At 37.5% G+C, this 14914-nt stretch overlaps 1 protein-coding gene across 6 annotated transcripts in view; it reads left to right on the forward strand.

Moving 5' to 3' along the window:
• Positions 1–14839, forward strand: part of DGLUCY (D-glutamate cyclase) — a 38295-nt gene extending 23456 nt beyond the window's left edge. For 4 of the 6 annotated variants that reach the window (XM_052694037.1, XM_052694041.1, XM_052694040.1 and 1 more), the window contains 10 exons: positions 393–546; positions 1669–1791; positions 3255–3452; positions 5592–5852; positions 6323–6422; positions 7216–7364; positions 8764–8883; positions 10537–10688; positions 12712–12738; positions 14377–14839. In XM_052694037.1, coding sequence (XP_052549997.1) covers positions 393–546; positions 1669–1791; positions 3255–3452; positions 5592–5852; positions 6323–6422; positions 7216–7364; positions 8764–8883; positions 10537–10688; positions 12712–12738; positions 14377–14523 — 1431 coding nt within the window. In that variant the 3' untranslated portion in view covers positions 14524–14839. The other 2 variants (XM_052694042.1, XM_052694038.1) reach the window with 2 other exon arrangements.
• Positions 14840–14914: the final 75 nt, after the last annotated feature.

Genomic DNA, 14914 nt, shown 5'->3' on the forward strand with positions numbered 1-14914 from the left:
CTGCTTCTGCAATAGAGGACTGCCAGTTAGCAGCCCTGACCCTCACATGTTATTGAACGTAGTTTCTCTGAATTCCAATAGAGAGAAGAGGTTCAAACCAAATTGATTTGTCACTATGATGCTTTGTTAGTTTTTACTTTCCATGTAGGATATACAGAATTGTTTTCTGGCAATATTCTGAATATACTGAGCTCATGCTCTACGTTACATGTACTGAAGCAAAAAACACATGGTTTGGAGCACTTAGTGGTCTGTATGAAGAAGCTTAAGAATGGTAGATTTCACCTCTGAATCTTAAAAGAAGAAACTTTTTTTCTTTTTCCAAAGGATTTGAAATGAATATTATTATCTGGCTTATTTCTTCTAATACTTTGATTCTTTTTAACTGCCAGACAGCTGTGCCATGCTATGCTATTTCTACTTTTTGCTGCAACTTAGTTGTCACAATGAGACCAGTTCCTGAAAGCAAATTGGAAGCAGCTGTGCTAGCAACATCTGAATTAAAAATAGAAAATCATGGAGCACCAATTCACATTGGTAACCCTGGTCAGTACTTTCCATATTTCATTCCATGTGGGGTTTATTAGCAATTAAAAAAATAAGAATAAAAATGGTGGAAGGGAAGCCATGGGAAATGTTAAGACTTTAATACCTGCCCCACTATTTTAATGTTTTAATTATTTTAATGGATACAAACCTCAACTAGAGGAGAAAAAAAGAAAAAAGATAAGGTAGTCTTGGCTGAGTGGAATACATAGAATTCTTGAATAATGACAGTTATATATCAAGAGTGCTTTTGGTAAAAAGTATAGTTGCGTGTTTCAAAAATGTATGCAGTTTCATTTATATTTAAATGCTTTCTTGTTGCCTGGGATTCCACAGACAGGGTAGAAATGAGATTGATGGCACGGGGAGAAGTATGGGTGGATGTGTGCGAATGACAGAAATTTGTCAGTCAGTGGGCTCATGAGCTGCAGACACAGCCAGATCACATTGCATGGCGTGGAAAGCGATGCCATGGGTAACAGTACACTGCAGTAATTTATTTGGTCTCGGTGCTTAAATCTGAGAGACTAGTGAGAATTCATTGCTCTGAGTAGAGATTGGGTGAGGGTCTCACCTGTGTATTTAATTTTAACAGAAAAAAAAAAGGTAAATGAATGACCTAGAATACTGCAAGTAGGTGTTAAAGGAAAAGACAAGTTAGTGAAAGCTGGCTAAGAGTGAGATGTACTAATCCAACCCAGAGAGGTAAAAGATTTCTCATTTCTTTAGCTAAATAATGCAGGAAGCTAAGGAATTAGGATGTGTGTTCTAGAAACAGCCCATTTTGCATTGCATTAATTTATTCCTGCTTGCCATCATTGCAATTCCTATGTTGAGAGAAAAGATGTAGAATATCTTGGGAACTCAGTATGAACATCTTGTCTGTGTTTTGCTGCAAAAATGAACACATTTTTACTGATGTCACCAACAAAAAGGAGGAACAAGACAGCTCAGGTCCTGAGAAGATGCACACAGTGCAAACTAAATATGCCACTTCAGGGGGATTTGCCATTGCCCTTATTCTCTCAGTATCACCGGGTAGGATTTGGGGTCCCCCTCTCACCTTCTGTAATATTACTGCTTGTCTGAGACCTATGATGAGGTTATATTGGTCAATGACAGGTCTGCTGGGAATACAAGATCTTTCCAAGCCAGACTACGGAGATCCAGTTCACCTTCACCCTGGTGATATCCCTGTGTTTTGGGCCTGCAGCGTAACAGGAATAGAAGCAGTCATCAACTGCAGTATGTACTGTCTTTGGAAACTCTTAAAATCATCCTTCAGTCTTGTGTGTGTGTGTGTGCGTCTATGTGTCTGTGTGTGCATGAGAGAGAGAGAGAGAGAGAGAGAGAGAGAGAGAGATTGACCTGAAAAAAGATTTTGCTATTGTTTTGTGAATTTTTAAGTTTCAGTTTTTGTCTCAGTGAAGTTTATGTGACACATTTTATATAATGAAAATCTTACCCTCTGTAAAAAGTTATTATCCTGTGCTTTACCCAGTAATTTACAGCAGACATGAGTTCAAAGGGCAAGAAACCTCAACTAAACCATAGTGACAGCATTATATTGCTCCAGATCATTGATCTATCAAAGTCTAAGTCATTGCTAGCTTCATTAATATGTTGTCTATTCACGTGGTTTGGTGAGGCACATAAAACCTCAAAGATCACATTCCCTACTTTCCTTTAAATTGCTGCCCATATATTCCCAACAGATCCAGCACAAAGCAAGCACTTCTTCTCCCTTTCCACCATCTCAACAAAGTAATGTTTTGCTTGTTTAAATATGCCTGATGTGATTTATCCAAAAACATGCCCATTTTAGCAAATCAAGTATTATGTAGATCAAGTATTGAGATTTCCAGAATTAATATATAAATAAAATATTTTCAGATTAGGGAGGTAACATACTGTCAGATCGGAATAAGCTTATTGCTCATCAGGGTTTTAGTGTTTCTCAAATTCCCTCTTCTAGTTCTCTAGCAAAAGGAACTTCAGGAACTCCTTGCCTGTTTATACCTACCCTAGGTAGGTAGACAGGATGCTGTGCAAAGATGCAATTTCCATTTTCTTAGTCAATAACTACTTGCCAGCAGGTAGAAGTTAACACAGTTTTGTCATATCACTATTAAAATTATATTCAGAGGTATAGAGAGACACAGAAACAGCCTAGAACCTAGAAAACTAATTAATTTTCAGAGAAACAACATCACCAACACACTATGAAAACTTCAGTGTTAACTTGTTCTTAGCTCATGCACGTCAAACCTAGCTTTCAGACTTGCCAATTCCTGACTGGCTTCCTTGAAGGGTACCAGTTGTCAGTTCCTGAATTGCCTCAGGCTGATATCAGAGTTGGTAGTGTAGAAAAGCCTGATCTCAACTACCCACATGAGCTTTCCAGAAGTGAAAACAATTTATATATGTATATGTACATAAATATATATATATACACACACAAACACATTTTATATATTATATAAATATATGTGCATATTATATATATATGCACACATTTCTTTCCTCAAAGTGTTTTTATTGCTGCAGTGTATCTTAAAATATCACCTGTTTTATAAGTATCATCAGGCAGGGATTCTGTGTTGCTAAATAGCTTCTTGTGATTTTATCTCTCTGACATTTTGATACATTGCAATAACAAAGCATTTAATTGAAGTTTGTGGGGTTGTTCTTTGTTTTATCTGTTTTAGGATCTCCATTGGCTTTTACTTATTCGTCTGGCAGCATGTTCATTACTGACCTGAAGAATGACAGTGTTATGCTCAGATCCTCAAGAGAAGTCCCACAAGTCCATTGCATTTCACAAGATCCTTTGCATTATAGTATGGTGTCTGCAGAAGCAGCAAAAAAGATAAAGACTCTAGAGAGCCTAATTGGAATAGATCCAGGTAAAAACAAAATCTCTTCCTGTAACAGTTCAGTTCTGAGGTAGATATGAATGACCCTGTTTGTACAGCTACCCACAAATTTAAAGAATACAGTAAGAACATAAAGACAACTTTAACCTTAAAAATATATATATATTTGTTAATATAACTTGATGTTTCAATTTCATGGTGATATTTAATACCAGACTTTGACCTGCACCATTCAACTTCATCAGTCAAGGAACACACAAGTTTGATGACTGTATTCTCTCAAAGTACAGAGAAGCTTTTCTGTTTACCGGACTGGAGTGTCCACAGGGAATAAGAAATGTTTACTGAATAAATCTGAAATTGACATGTAAAGAACAGGATGTCTCAGCAGGCTCATAGCATCTATGTTTGTATTCACTGTTGAGTAAACAACATGTTTCTTTAATATTTTCATGACTAATGTTTTCTTACGGGGATATTCTTGTAGCTGCATGTGTTTTTCAAACGTCCTTCTCTGATCAGTGAAACTACACCAAGCTCTGCTGTATGTTTGTCACTGAGCTCTTTGTGTGATGGACCAAAGTAACCTGATCTCAAGACAATGTTGAAAGATAGGGCTTTGAGTGTATAAAAGAAGAGAGGAGAATAAAGGATTAAAAGCCAAACAGAATAGCGTAGCCATTCCTAGAATATCTGTTCAATTAGACCCTTCTATCTGCTGTAAATTCTGATTTCAGTTTACCATGAGTTTTCTGAAATCCTCTACAGGCAGCAGTGGAAAGCAATTAACAGACTGCTCTCCCCAGCTCAGGGTTTGGCTGCATGCATATATTTGGGTCTGTTTATTTTTACTCACAAAGCCTTTCCTTTTATCCACTCTGGAGTTCAGCATGGCACAATGCCACGCTCTAGAGAAACATGAGAGCTAACTTCAGAGCTGGCTTATTTTGTTGTTAAAATGCTAAGAGTGCCTACACTGCTGTGGTACTTTATCTCACTTGAAACACCATGCTTCTCAGAGACTAATATATCCTTCCTCTATCTGAGTTCTGTTGAGAACTTTCTTCTGTGTCCAGTGTTTACATTTTATCTATGCATTGGCTTTATATTATGTAGGAGGAATTAAGAGATAATGACAGAGGAAACAGTTTCAACAGTAGGAAAGAAGGAAAAAAGCAGAGAAATATTAAGATATGAGGAGACTAGAAAGCAATAGCAAGGACTTGCCTCTGATTGTCAGGTCATGAATACCAGCACATCATGATAGTATTTGTAGTTTTCAGGAATGCAAGAAAATCTAAAGGACTGCATTGCGAACTTGTGTTTCTGAATCCCAGGAAATGAAATAAGAAATACTGAAAAAATATAAGATTCACACAGACACAGTGTTGCTTTTTCAACACCTGACAAAAGAGAATAGAGATCTGCTACTATGCACCTATTTGTCAAGGTTAGATAGCAGGTAACAAGATCTTTTAGTAGTCACCTAGATAATACTATAGCGATTGAGTTTTGCAAGTCTCCCAGCGGCTTACAGCAGCTCTGAACCTTCACTCACGTGGTTAATGATTTCATTAAGTTGAATTGATTTGGGAATTAAATCTTTCCTGAGGGAATAGAGTTAAGTGGAGATAAAGAACCAGATTACTCATCTGAGGTCTGCATTGAACCTTCTGTAAAACATGAGAAGATAAGTATTAATCTAGTTTCAGTAGTTAGATGTGGTCTGGCATGACTATAACCACAGACCAGAGGGAAGCAGAGGGTAAAAAGATGGAAAACAATATTCAATAAACTCTTCTTAGGGGGAAAAAAATAAAAAAAGAAAGAAAAGAAAGAAAAGAAAATTATTTGCATTAGTACATAAAATGCTAGTATGATTTCCAAAACCCAGTTAACTGAAATTCTTAACCTGGAAGCGCAGCTCGCTCCCCTCATTACTCATATCCTACACCTTCTTAGGTTTCCTGAGGAAATCAGTCCAATTGCTGCCTTGACCAGAGGTTTTTCTTTTTCTTCTTCCTTTTTTTTTTTTCCTTCCCTTTTTCCTCATATTATGTAATGAAAGCACATGGATTCATCCAGACAGAAACTTCAAAAAGAGAGCAATGTCTAGAAGCGTACTGCTCCCTTAAATAAGTCAGTGAGCCTCTAAAAATACTTTCCTAGGCAATCGTGGCATCCTTCATTTACTCCGCCCTGGTGAGCTGCTGAAGGCCTGCCTGTCCCTGTCCCACGCTCGGTCCGTGTTGGTAACCACCGGGTTTCCCACCCACTTCAATTACGAGCCGCCGGAAGAGAACGACGGGCCCCCGGGAGCCCTTGCTATTGCGGCCATGTTGCAGGCCTTGGAGAAAGATGTAGCCATAGTAACAGATCAGAGAGCCATGGATCTGAATAAAAAGATTATTGAAGAGGCTGTGCAAATAGGTAAGAGACATTTTTCCAGTTCTGTCTTGCTAATCTGAGCCAAGGTTCACTTCAGTTAATCTCATTGTAACTTACTACAGGATTTTATTTTTTCCAGAGAACAAGCAAGCATTCATCCTGTGAGCTCAGATCAGCAGTGCTATGATGTTCAGTTAAAGGTAGCTGGCAGCAAATTAATGCTTATGCACCTGGGTGGTGAGCCTGGGCGAGCTGCTTGGGAAGAATTCTGGATGTCTCTTCTTATTCTAGTAGCTTTCTATCCCAAGGTCTCATTTAACAGTCCTAACATGTATATTATTTTAATTTAAAGTAAGGATGTAGAAAGCTTATCAGAAACTACATAAACCTGTTGAGTCCTAAATATTCCATTCTCCTAAAAAAAAAAAAAAAAAAAATTATTGAAACACACATTTAAAAAAAAAAGAAAAAAGAAGAAAAAAGCATCTGAATTGTATTTTGCTTTACTTCAGGAGTCCTGAAGGAACCTGTCCCGTTGCTGAGTTATCAGAGGGAAAGTGCTGATTCAGCTTTAACATTTTTGTGTGAGAATGGGAATCCCAGAAGATCTAGGTACGTTCATTTAATTACAGCCAGCTTCTACTTCAATGGATCACAAATTCCCCAGAACCCTGAAGTAAGCATTTCTTAAAAGTTGACAACTAAGCTGTTTAAGGTCTCCTCTATCACAGTAGATACCCACACACAAATAATTAAGTAATTCAACAGAAACAGTCACCTCTTGACAGTTCAAGCTGCAGAAATGGAAATAAAATAATTTAATTATTAATATTAAGAGGCAGAATTAGCTACTAAACTTCTGCTTAAAGTGGTGGACATCTGCAGTACATCTGTGTACTTTCACAAGCCACAAACTGACATCAACTTAAAATTTAAAAGAAACCTCAAATCCACAGCCCCAAGATGTGAAGACCCAAACCAGAAACTCCCTGACCAGATACAAGTGAACAATTTTCAAGTAACATTCTTTAAGCAGACACAACATTTTTACATAAATACAGGCGTCTTCACCTTGTAAGACATTGCACATTTTAACATGAGACAGTGCAAGCCCAGATGGCTAACACAAAGAAAAATTCATTTGGAAGAGTCCACAAAAGTCTCTGTTAATTGGCAACAAAAAAGTAGTTTGAGGAAGTTGCATTAAATCTGTAGATAAACTAGATTAAGCTCTGAAAACAAACTGTAGGAAACTACACAAAGAAATAACAAAACAGTATCCAAGTTTTACATCACATCTCAAATGATCAAGAATTAGAACTAACTACAACAGCAGAAGCAGTGAACAGAAAAATTTTTAGATGAGAATCATAGCTTTGACTGCTTTCTTCCTCTCTCTAACCAGATTTGATCACCTGATAGCAATAGAGCGTGCCGGGATAGCTGCTGATGGCAATTACTACAATGCCAGGAAAATTAATATTAAACATCTTGTAGATCCCATAGATGAACTGTTTTTAGCTGCACAAACCATTCCAGGAATAACAACAACAGGTATGTATGTGCCTGTGTTACAATCTCAAAAGCAAAAGAAGCATGAAACAGGAACTTGTACTTACTGGAAACGAGGTGAAGCAGGAGGCAGGTGCTGAATAGCCAGCTGCCTGAGGGCTATGGCTGTTTGTCTGTGTTGAATTTAAAGAGGCAGTGTTAGAGGAAAAATTACAAGTTCCCTTGGAAAGGTGATGATAGAGGAGTTGAATTCAGAGTTCTTTAAGGATAAATAAGTGATCCCAGGTGTGTATTATCATTACGTGAGCATTAAATACATATGAGTGGGCCTACCTACAGTCCCCTAAGTCTAGTTTCTGACACTGACTTTGTTACATGTTGTATAGGTGAAAGGCAACAGAGAAAGCAGATGACTACTGAATTTTGAGCTATTGTAACCATTTTATGGTTGCTATAGCTGTGTTAAAACAGCAGTCTAGATGCAATCTTCATTTAAATTGCAATTAACAGTACATTCTCCTGAGCAGAGATTGTATAGTCTCATCTGGTGTAATAGGTCCTTTTCTCTGAGAAAACATGAGTGTGATATAATCATCTGGAAAGGAGTGCGTTGTCCTCAGTGGTGTTGAGAGAAAACTTAGAATTTCACTTACAGAAGTTTAGTATAGAGATATGTGAGATATTCATGTAGCTAAAATTATTGATTTTCAGCACTTTAAGTGTAAATTAGAAATACTGTACTTTCTACAACACGTATTATGCATAAGTTACATTTGAAATTCAAATGCCATACATTGCAGTGAATATTTGGAGCTCTTCACAGTTCTGGAAATGGATATTCTTTTTCACAGACATTAACTAGCATAAATTTGAGAATATTCCATTTAAATGATCAGGTAAAATATTTATATCCACTTAATTATATTCTTTTTCATTTTTTTTTAATGCTAGAAAGAGACTAAAGGCAGTATTTAAGCTGATAATTTCTGTTATCCTCATCTCCAGGTCTCCGAGTGACAAATGTAGGGTTCTGACATTACATAGAATCACTGATACTCAGGATTTTTGGAAGACAAATATGCAGATTTTCTGCTTGACCAATAAAAACAGAGGCACTGTTCTTTAAACATACACTTCAGAAAAATTGCTATTTTTTTGTAACTTACCAAAAATTGCTTGATAATTTTGATTTCTTTTGCCTGCACGAGCACTACATACACTGTGTACACACACTTACATGTTAGCATGTGGTAAAGTGATGCCTTCAGCTCCTTATTTCATGACCTTCTGCTTATAGACACTTTCAGTAAAAAGGATAAATCATCTCGGATGGAGCTTTGAACACTCACAGAAACTCCCAGGAAAGATTCTGGTTCCTGTGTAAATGGAGCGTTATATGCTAGTTTCATACTCATTTGATCTTTTTCTCTTTTTATTAAAGGTGTTGGAGATGGAGGAAATGAATTAGGAATGGGCAAGGTAAAAGATGCTGTAAAGAAGCACATTAAAAATGGAGATGTTATAGCTTGTGATGTTGCAGCTGACTTTGCTGTTGTAGCTGGTAAGGGATTTGTTCAGTGTGGGAGAGTTGCTGATGTTGTGAAGAGAACTGAACAGAAAGCACCTGTCTTTCCAAATGATTTGTATCAGCCCTTTCTTTGTATGATCACAACCAGTCTCTGTATTGTGTCAATCTTCTGAGCAGTTAAGCAACAACTGCACATGTAGGAATGACTGAAAATTGAGGATGCTCAGTCAAAAGTGCATTTAATTGGAAACAACTGGGCAAGCCCTCAACATTCTGGAGAAATCACACCTTAAATGAAATAACAGGGAAGAGTGACCTGAGAATTTTTTTAAAAATATCTGAATATTTGAATTGCATATATGAATTTTTGGTATAACTGATGAACCTCTGTGAGTGTGACCAAAACAGTGACAGGCCCAAATCGGCTGTATTGCTCTTACACAAGGGGATAAATTGTTTCAGCAGCCATACTTATGCACATCTTAATGTACAACAGAAGTTGAACGTTATAGATTAAAATTCTCCTCTAACATAACGTCTGAACCAGTATTAAAGAGACATGCTCAGCAAGGACAGTCTATGAACTGAATGGTCCATTTTGCACGTGAATTGGAACACCTGTGTTTCCAACATTGCAGAGACTGGAACAGCAATTTTAGAGGGGATAAACGGGACTGTGGTGATAATTTTATCTCCTTCTTACTGCTTAACGTACATGTCAAACATGCATGGCTATTGGGGAAATCCTTGTGATTTTTACCTTGAAAGCAATCGTCACACCCAGATCCTAAAAGCGAGTAAGGGGAATGTTCACACATTCGGGAGGATGCACTGAAACATGCACTGCATCTTCAGTGTATCATGACATGCATTGAAACAACCCCCACAGTTGTTAAAAATCTGGCTGTTCTGCATCTCGTGTGGAGGTGTCAGAGAGAACTTCTTACAGCAGGTTTCAAGTCTAACATTCTCCAATGCAGCCCCAACAAAGGGGCTGCCAAACAGGGCTGTGTGGAGTGATTTAATCACAGCATGCAGACAGTCTGGATATTAACTAGATTTGAATGAATGTCTTTTTGCACACAACATTTAAACAAAAGACATATCAAGACACAGACAACTATCAGTTCCACCAGACCTCTTTATGTCATAAAACTGCTGAATTCTTTAATCAGATGTTACCTGTGACAAAAAGGGACTCTCTAGAGTGGTGCAGCGTTTCACTAAGAAATCTGACTTCAGAGAAAATCTGCATGGTTTCTCTTCATCAAAAATCATCTGCTTCTGTATTGTTAAAAGCAAAAGACACTGAGCTGTAACACTGTTCCTCAAAAGTTCATGGATTTCACATAAACTAAACAGAATTGTTTTATAAACCAGTCCCAAGTGAATTTTTGTTTTGTTGGAAGACAAACCACAGAGAAAGCTAGGGGAAAACTTGCAGAAATTCAGTCTGACGTACTGATGAAAACATTTTAACATCTTATCTAATTGTATGTTTCTAAAATATATTTTCCAAATTACTGTCAATAGTTGATTCACATCCCAGTTCCGTTACAGCATTGCTGTGTGACTCAGTTGAAGTGCCTAATGACTTCTGGGGGTTAGGTATGCTTACAATAATTGTTGTTTGATGTAGTGTTATTTTTAACAGTTTGGTTTCATGGTGTTTCCTTTGATTCGCAGGCGTCTCTAACTGGGGAGGCTATGCCATTGCTTGTGCTCTGTATATTCTCAGCACCTGTGAAATACACGATCGCTATCTGAGGAGAGCCGTTGGGTTTTCACAGTCACCAAAGAAAACAGCCTGGCTGTCCGCACTTCCATCAGTTACAAAGGTAAATTCCACAGGGCCAGGGAGCTGGAACTCGTTTGTGAGCAGATGAATCAGCTATCAGCCACTCAAATCCTGCCCAGTCATTGCATTTTTCTCATCTTTCTACAATTCCTGGCTAACCTGCTTCCACATCATGGTTAGAATATTCAGTAAAGAATTCAAGGCAGTATGAACACCAAAAGCCTCATAAATGAATTTATTTCTGCGTTGTAACTTCAAGCATAGAACCATTCTGCAATATCCAGCATAGATACTGTCTGCAGCGCTGAAGTATTTTCACTAAGATGACAGTACGTTTTGCCTGAAATTCCAACTAGGTTTTTAGAGTAGGTAGTACTTTACTTTGTTGCTGTTTTGGTTGTTCATTTAAAGGATATAAAACTGAAACTGATCCCAACATTCAGCGTAGCTGTATTTGCTATCCTTTGACTTTTAACAAAGCGTAAGGCAGCTCTAACATTAGACTAAGTATTTTTCACGGTATGTTTTTTCCATTTACATCTCCTCATTTTCCTCTGAAGTTAACATATCCCAAATCTACTATGATCAAATTTCCTGGTAACAGATATTGCAATTAAATGGGATATTGTATACAGGAAATCCTTCTTGCTTTTATTTTACAATGCTGCGCAGCTGGCAATATTGATAATAATCCAATAATGAGCTGTTGAAAGTTCAGCACAAAATCTATTGAGATAAAATTAATGGAAGCAGTTTTGTGGGAAGAAAGAAAATTACAAATTTTTCTGACAAGAGGAGATTGTATCTTTAATTATAAATCATGCAACAGTAAACAGTGCAGAAGATTTCCTGAGCCTGAACACATTATTGTTCACCTACTCCATTAGTACAAAAAAAAAAAAAAAAAAAAATCAGACCATTTACAGCTGCTCTCTTCCCAATAGTTTCTTTTAATGCTGCAATAATTCCCCTAATAGGATAAAAAGTACATATTCGTGTACTTGCCTAAGCACCAAGCTGCCTTCTTATAATATTTCATTTTTACTCCAAACTAGTGTTCCTTCCACGAAACCCAGAGACCGTAACAACTAAATGAAGATGACTTCCTCAGAATGTGTGTTATTTCTCTGCAGCCTTATAGAATTGTTCAGGTTGGAAAAGACTTTAAAGATCATCAAGTCCGACCGCAGCTTAACCATACTACCCTAACTCTAAGAACCCTTCGCTAAATCACGTCCTTCATGTTAAAGCAACATCACGACTGCACTGCAGCAGAACTCAGAACCGCAGTGCTCTCTATTCCCACTCAACTGAATACGAAGATTATTCTAAACTACCCTTTACACATATTTTACTAAGAGGTACAGAGAAGCATTTGTTGATTGCTGAGAACTTTATCAGGTGGAAATATCTTGGCCAACGTAGTTTTACTTACCTTCCACAACTGTGGAGTTGAGTCACAGCTGAGTCAGTTCATGATGCTGGTTTGATTTTTTTATATTTTTTTATATTCTTAGAGCTTTTCTGAGATGAATGTAGAGAAAGATGTTAAAACCTCTTTCGGAGTTGTTGTCTGCATGATCATGAGCAATATATAAAGGTGTCATTTGCTTTATGTTCTTTATCAATTTTTTCATTCACGAGCGAGTTTTTCCATGAAGTAAATACAAATTACCAAGTTCCTTTTCTATGAATTTGTTGGGTTTGGATTTCATTAGGGTTCTTTTTTTTTATTTCTGATTTCCTCACTCCCAACATAAACATTTACTAATCAGAGTACTGTGAGTAAACTGCAGCACTTTGCAGACCACACTGCACGTTGTGTATGTTTCTTACAAGTTCAACAATAACATTTGTTGATAGAGTACTGTATCAAGCATAGTTTCATAACGTTAAGTAAGCAAGACCATTTCCCCCATGTAAACAGGTCAAAGAGCTGGAGCTTGTAAATATGTAGGAGAAACAATTTGAAATTACAATGAAATTTTGCTTATCCACTTCAGAGGTCTCTTTTGTGACATGAGAGTGATGTAACAGCTGAATTATTTCTGTATGGCTTATAGGTCTTTGTGGAAAGAAACAACCCTTTAAGGTGAGAACATTAGGTATTTTAACATTACACATTTTTGGTCATTCATATTTATTCAGGATATAAAAGACATTCCTAATGTTATTGTATGGGAATAGCTAATAAGAAGTATTTCAACCTATACAGCTGTCTGCCAAGGACAAGGATAGGGCTTTGTTTGGTCGTAACAATTTCCCTCACAGCAGAGTATCACGCAAATGGGATTAAAACCAACCAGAAAAGGCATTCATAGAAAAAGTAGACATTCTCAAGAAATAAGATATATACATATGCATATACATGTGTATGCATATATGTATGAGACTACATTGAGGTATTATGTAAGTTAATAGGGCGTGGGATGGAAGGAAGCTAAGATGTGATTAGGCTACTTATTCTCCTTAGATTTTTTTTAATTTAAAATTAGAGGAATACTTTATCTTTACAGGAGATGCTAAGATGATATATAAGGTTTTAATGGGCACGCCTCATGTCAAATGAAAAGCAGAGTAGCAGGAATAACTATTTTTGAATGTCTCAAAATTCTCAAAGATTACTGAAACAACAGACAATTTACGCACCGCTGTCTTAAAGGTCTTCATCTTATAACATCATGCTAAACTGAACGTGTATACACAAGTAACCTGTGTAGTCCCCAAGGAAGGAAGGCATACCCAGTCACATTACCCGCTTCTTTGCCAGCGTTCCCTGTGATTGCAATTGAATCCCCTTCATTGAAATTCAACAGGAAGTTCAAAACTTGCCAATGGGGAGGTCCCAAAGTTTTAAGATTCTGGGAAATGTACAGAAATGATAATCTAGAGAGAAGGGGAGGGATCGATCTCTTCGCTACTGCTGCTAATGAAGCTGCGGCTTTTCAGAAATTCTGGGAGTGGGCAGAACTGCAAGATGTGAGGCCTCTTGCAACTGTGCCAATGACACTGCTGATAGAAGTAGCGTTTTTTTAAGGCTGATTTCATCCCTTCTTTTCATGCTAACTTACCCGTAGGTCGCTATCAAGGGTTTGGTTCCCTCTGTGTACTTATAACAGCTCAGTTTGGAACATGCTTCATATCTGCTTACATTACTGTTAAGCAAGAAAATAACTGTTACAAACACAAAATAGAGTCACAGTTCTAAACATAGCAAGTTAAACATTATTTCAAAGAATTCCAGGAAAGAGCAACTTCGGGGTATTTCTTCTCCCCAGCCCTTTCTTAAGGGCCCAGAACTCTCAAAATCAATAGAAAAGGAGGTCAGGATGCAAAATGCACATTGGCACCACCCAATACGCAGGAAAGGAGAGTGATCATGCAGCCTGTTCAGGTTCTGCCTGTAAGCTTTTTCCCTGTTTCCTCCTAGGTACTTTTGGTTTAAAGATGCCCCTGCAGCTTGCTGCTCAGCGAAAACTACAGCAGGGAGTTCGGGTGGAGGTTTCTCTTTTTCTTATTTGTGCAGTATAGGAATTTCAGAGTAGGTGGAAAGGATTCACATTTCTGAATTGACACTATCATGCTCCTTGAAGGAGTGTAGAGAAGAAGAACGGTGTCTGCAAAAAAATCCAGTGGGTGAGGTCAGAGTCTTCCCTGGGTTTAAAATTAAGGCCTCAATGTTTTTGCCTGACATGGGATTTTAATTGTATCGTATTCATTTCTCTTTTAAGGAAGAAAAGCTTCTGAAAGCACTTGTGCAGCTTGAGGTCCGCAGTGGAGTATCTGCCAGCCTGGAAATGGAGGTGGACGCGCTGCCCTTCTACAGCACCCATTCAACCATGATTGAAAAACTGCTGCAGGAGGTGCAGCACTGACTGCTCCCTACTGATTTCTAATCAGGAGGTGATGCTATGTCATTTCTTTATGTCGTAGGCTCTTGCAAGGTAAAAAAGGATCAGAAAAAGATGAGCCTGTATCTCTTAAGTCTCTTTCATCTCTGGTGTCTTGCCAATGCATAACTTTGTATTATTGCCTTTACAAAATTTCTGTGAAATGGGAAGAAGCTATCATGATGATTCAGTCTACCTTTCTTTCATGTGATTTTATAATGGATATTAAAAGATATTACACACTAAATGGTGATCTGGCTTTTACAAAGAAATCTTCTCATTAAAATGAAATACCATTGCACTGCTGTTCCTGTTTTACTAACCTCGTAACTGCAACAGGAAGTAAGTCTTGTAGCAACTTGGATTTAAAAATACC

This window comes from Tympanuchus pallidicinctus, unplaced genomic scaffold, assembly GCF_026119805.1.
Source record: "Tympanuchus pallidicinctus isolate F22 unplaced genomic scaffold, pur_lepc_1.0 scaffold3, whole genome shotgun sequence".
Taxonomy (NCBI): domain Eukaryota; kingdom Metazoa; phylum Chordata; class Aves; order Galliformes; family Phasianidae; genus Tympanuchus; species Tympanuchus pallidicinctus.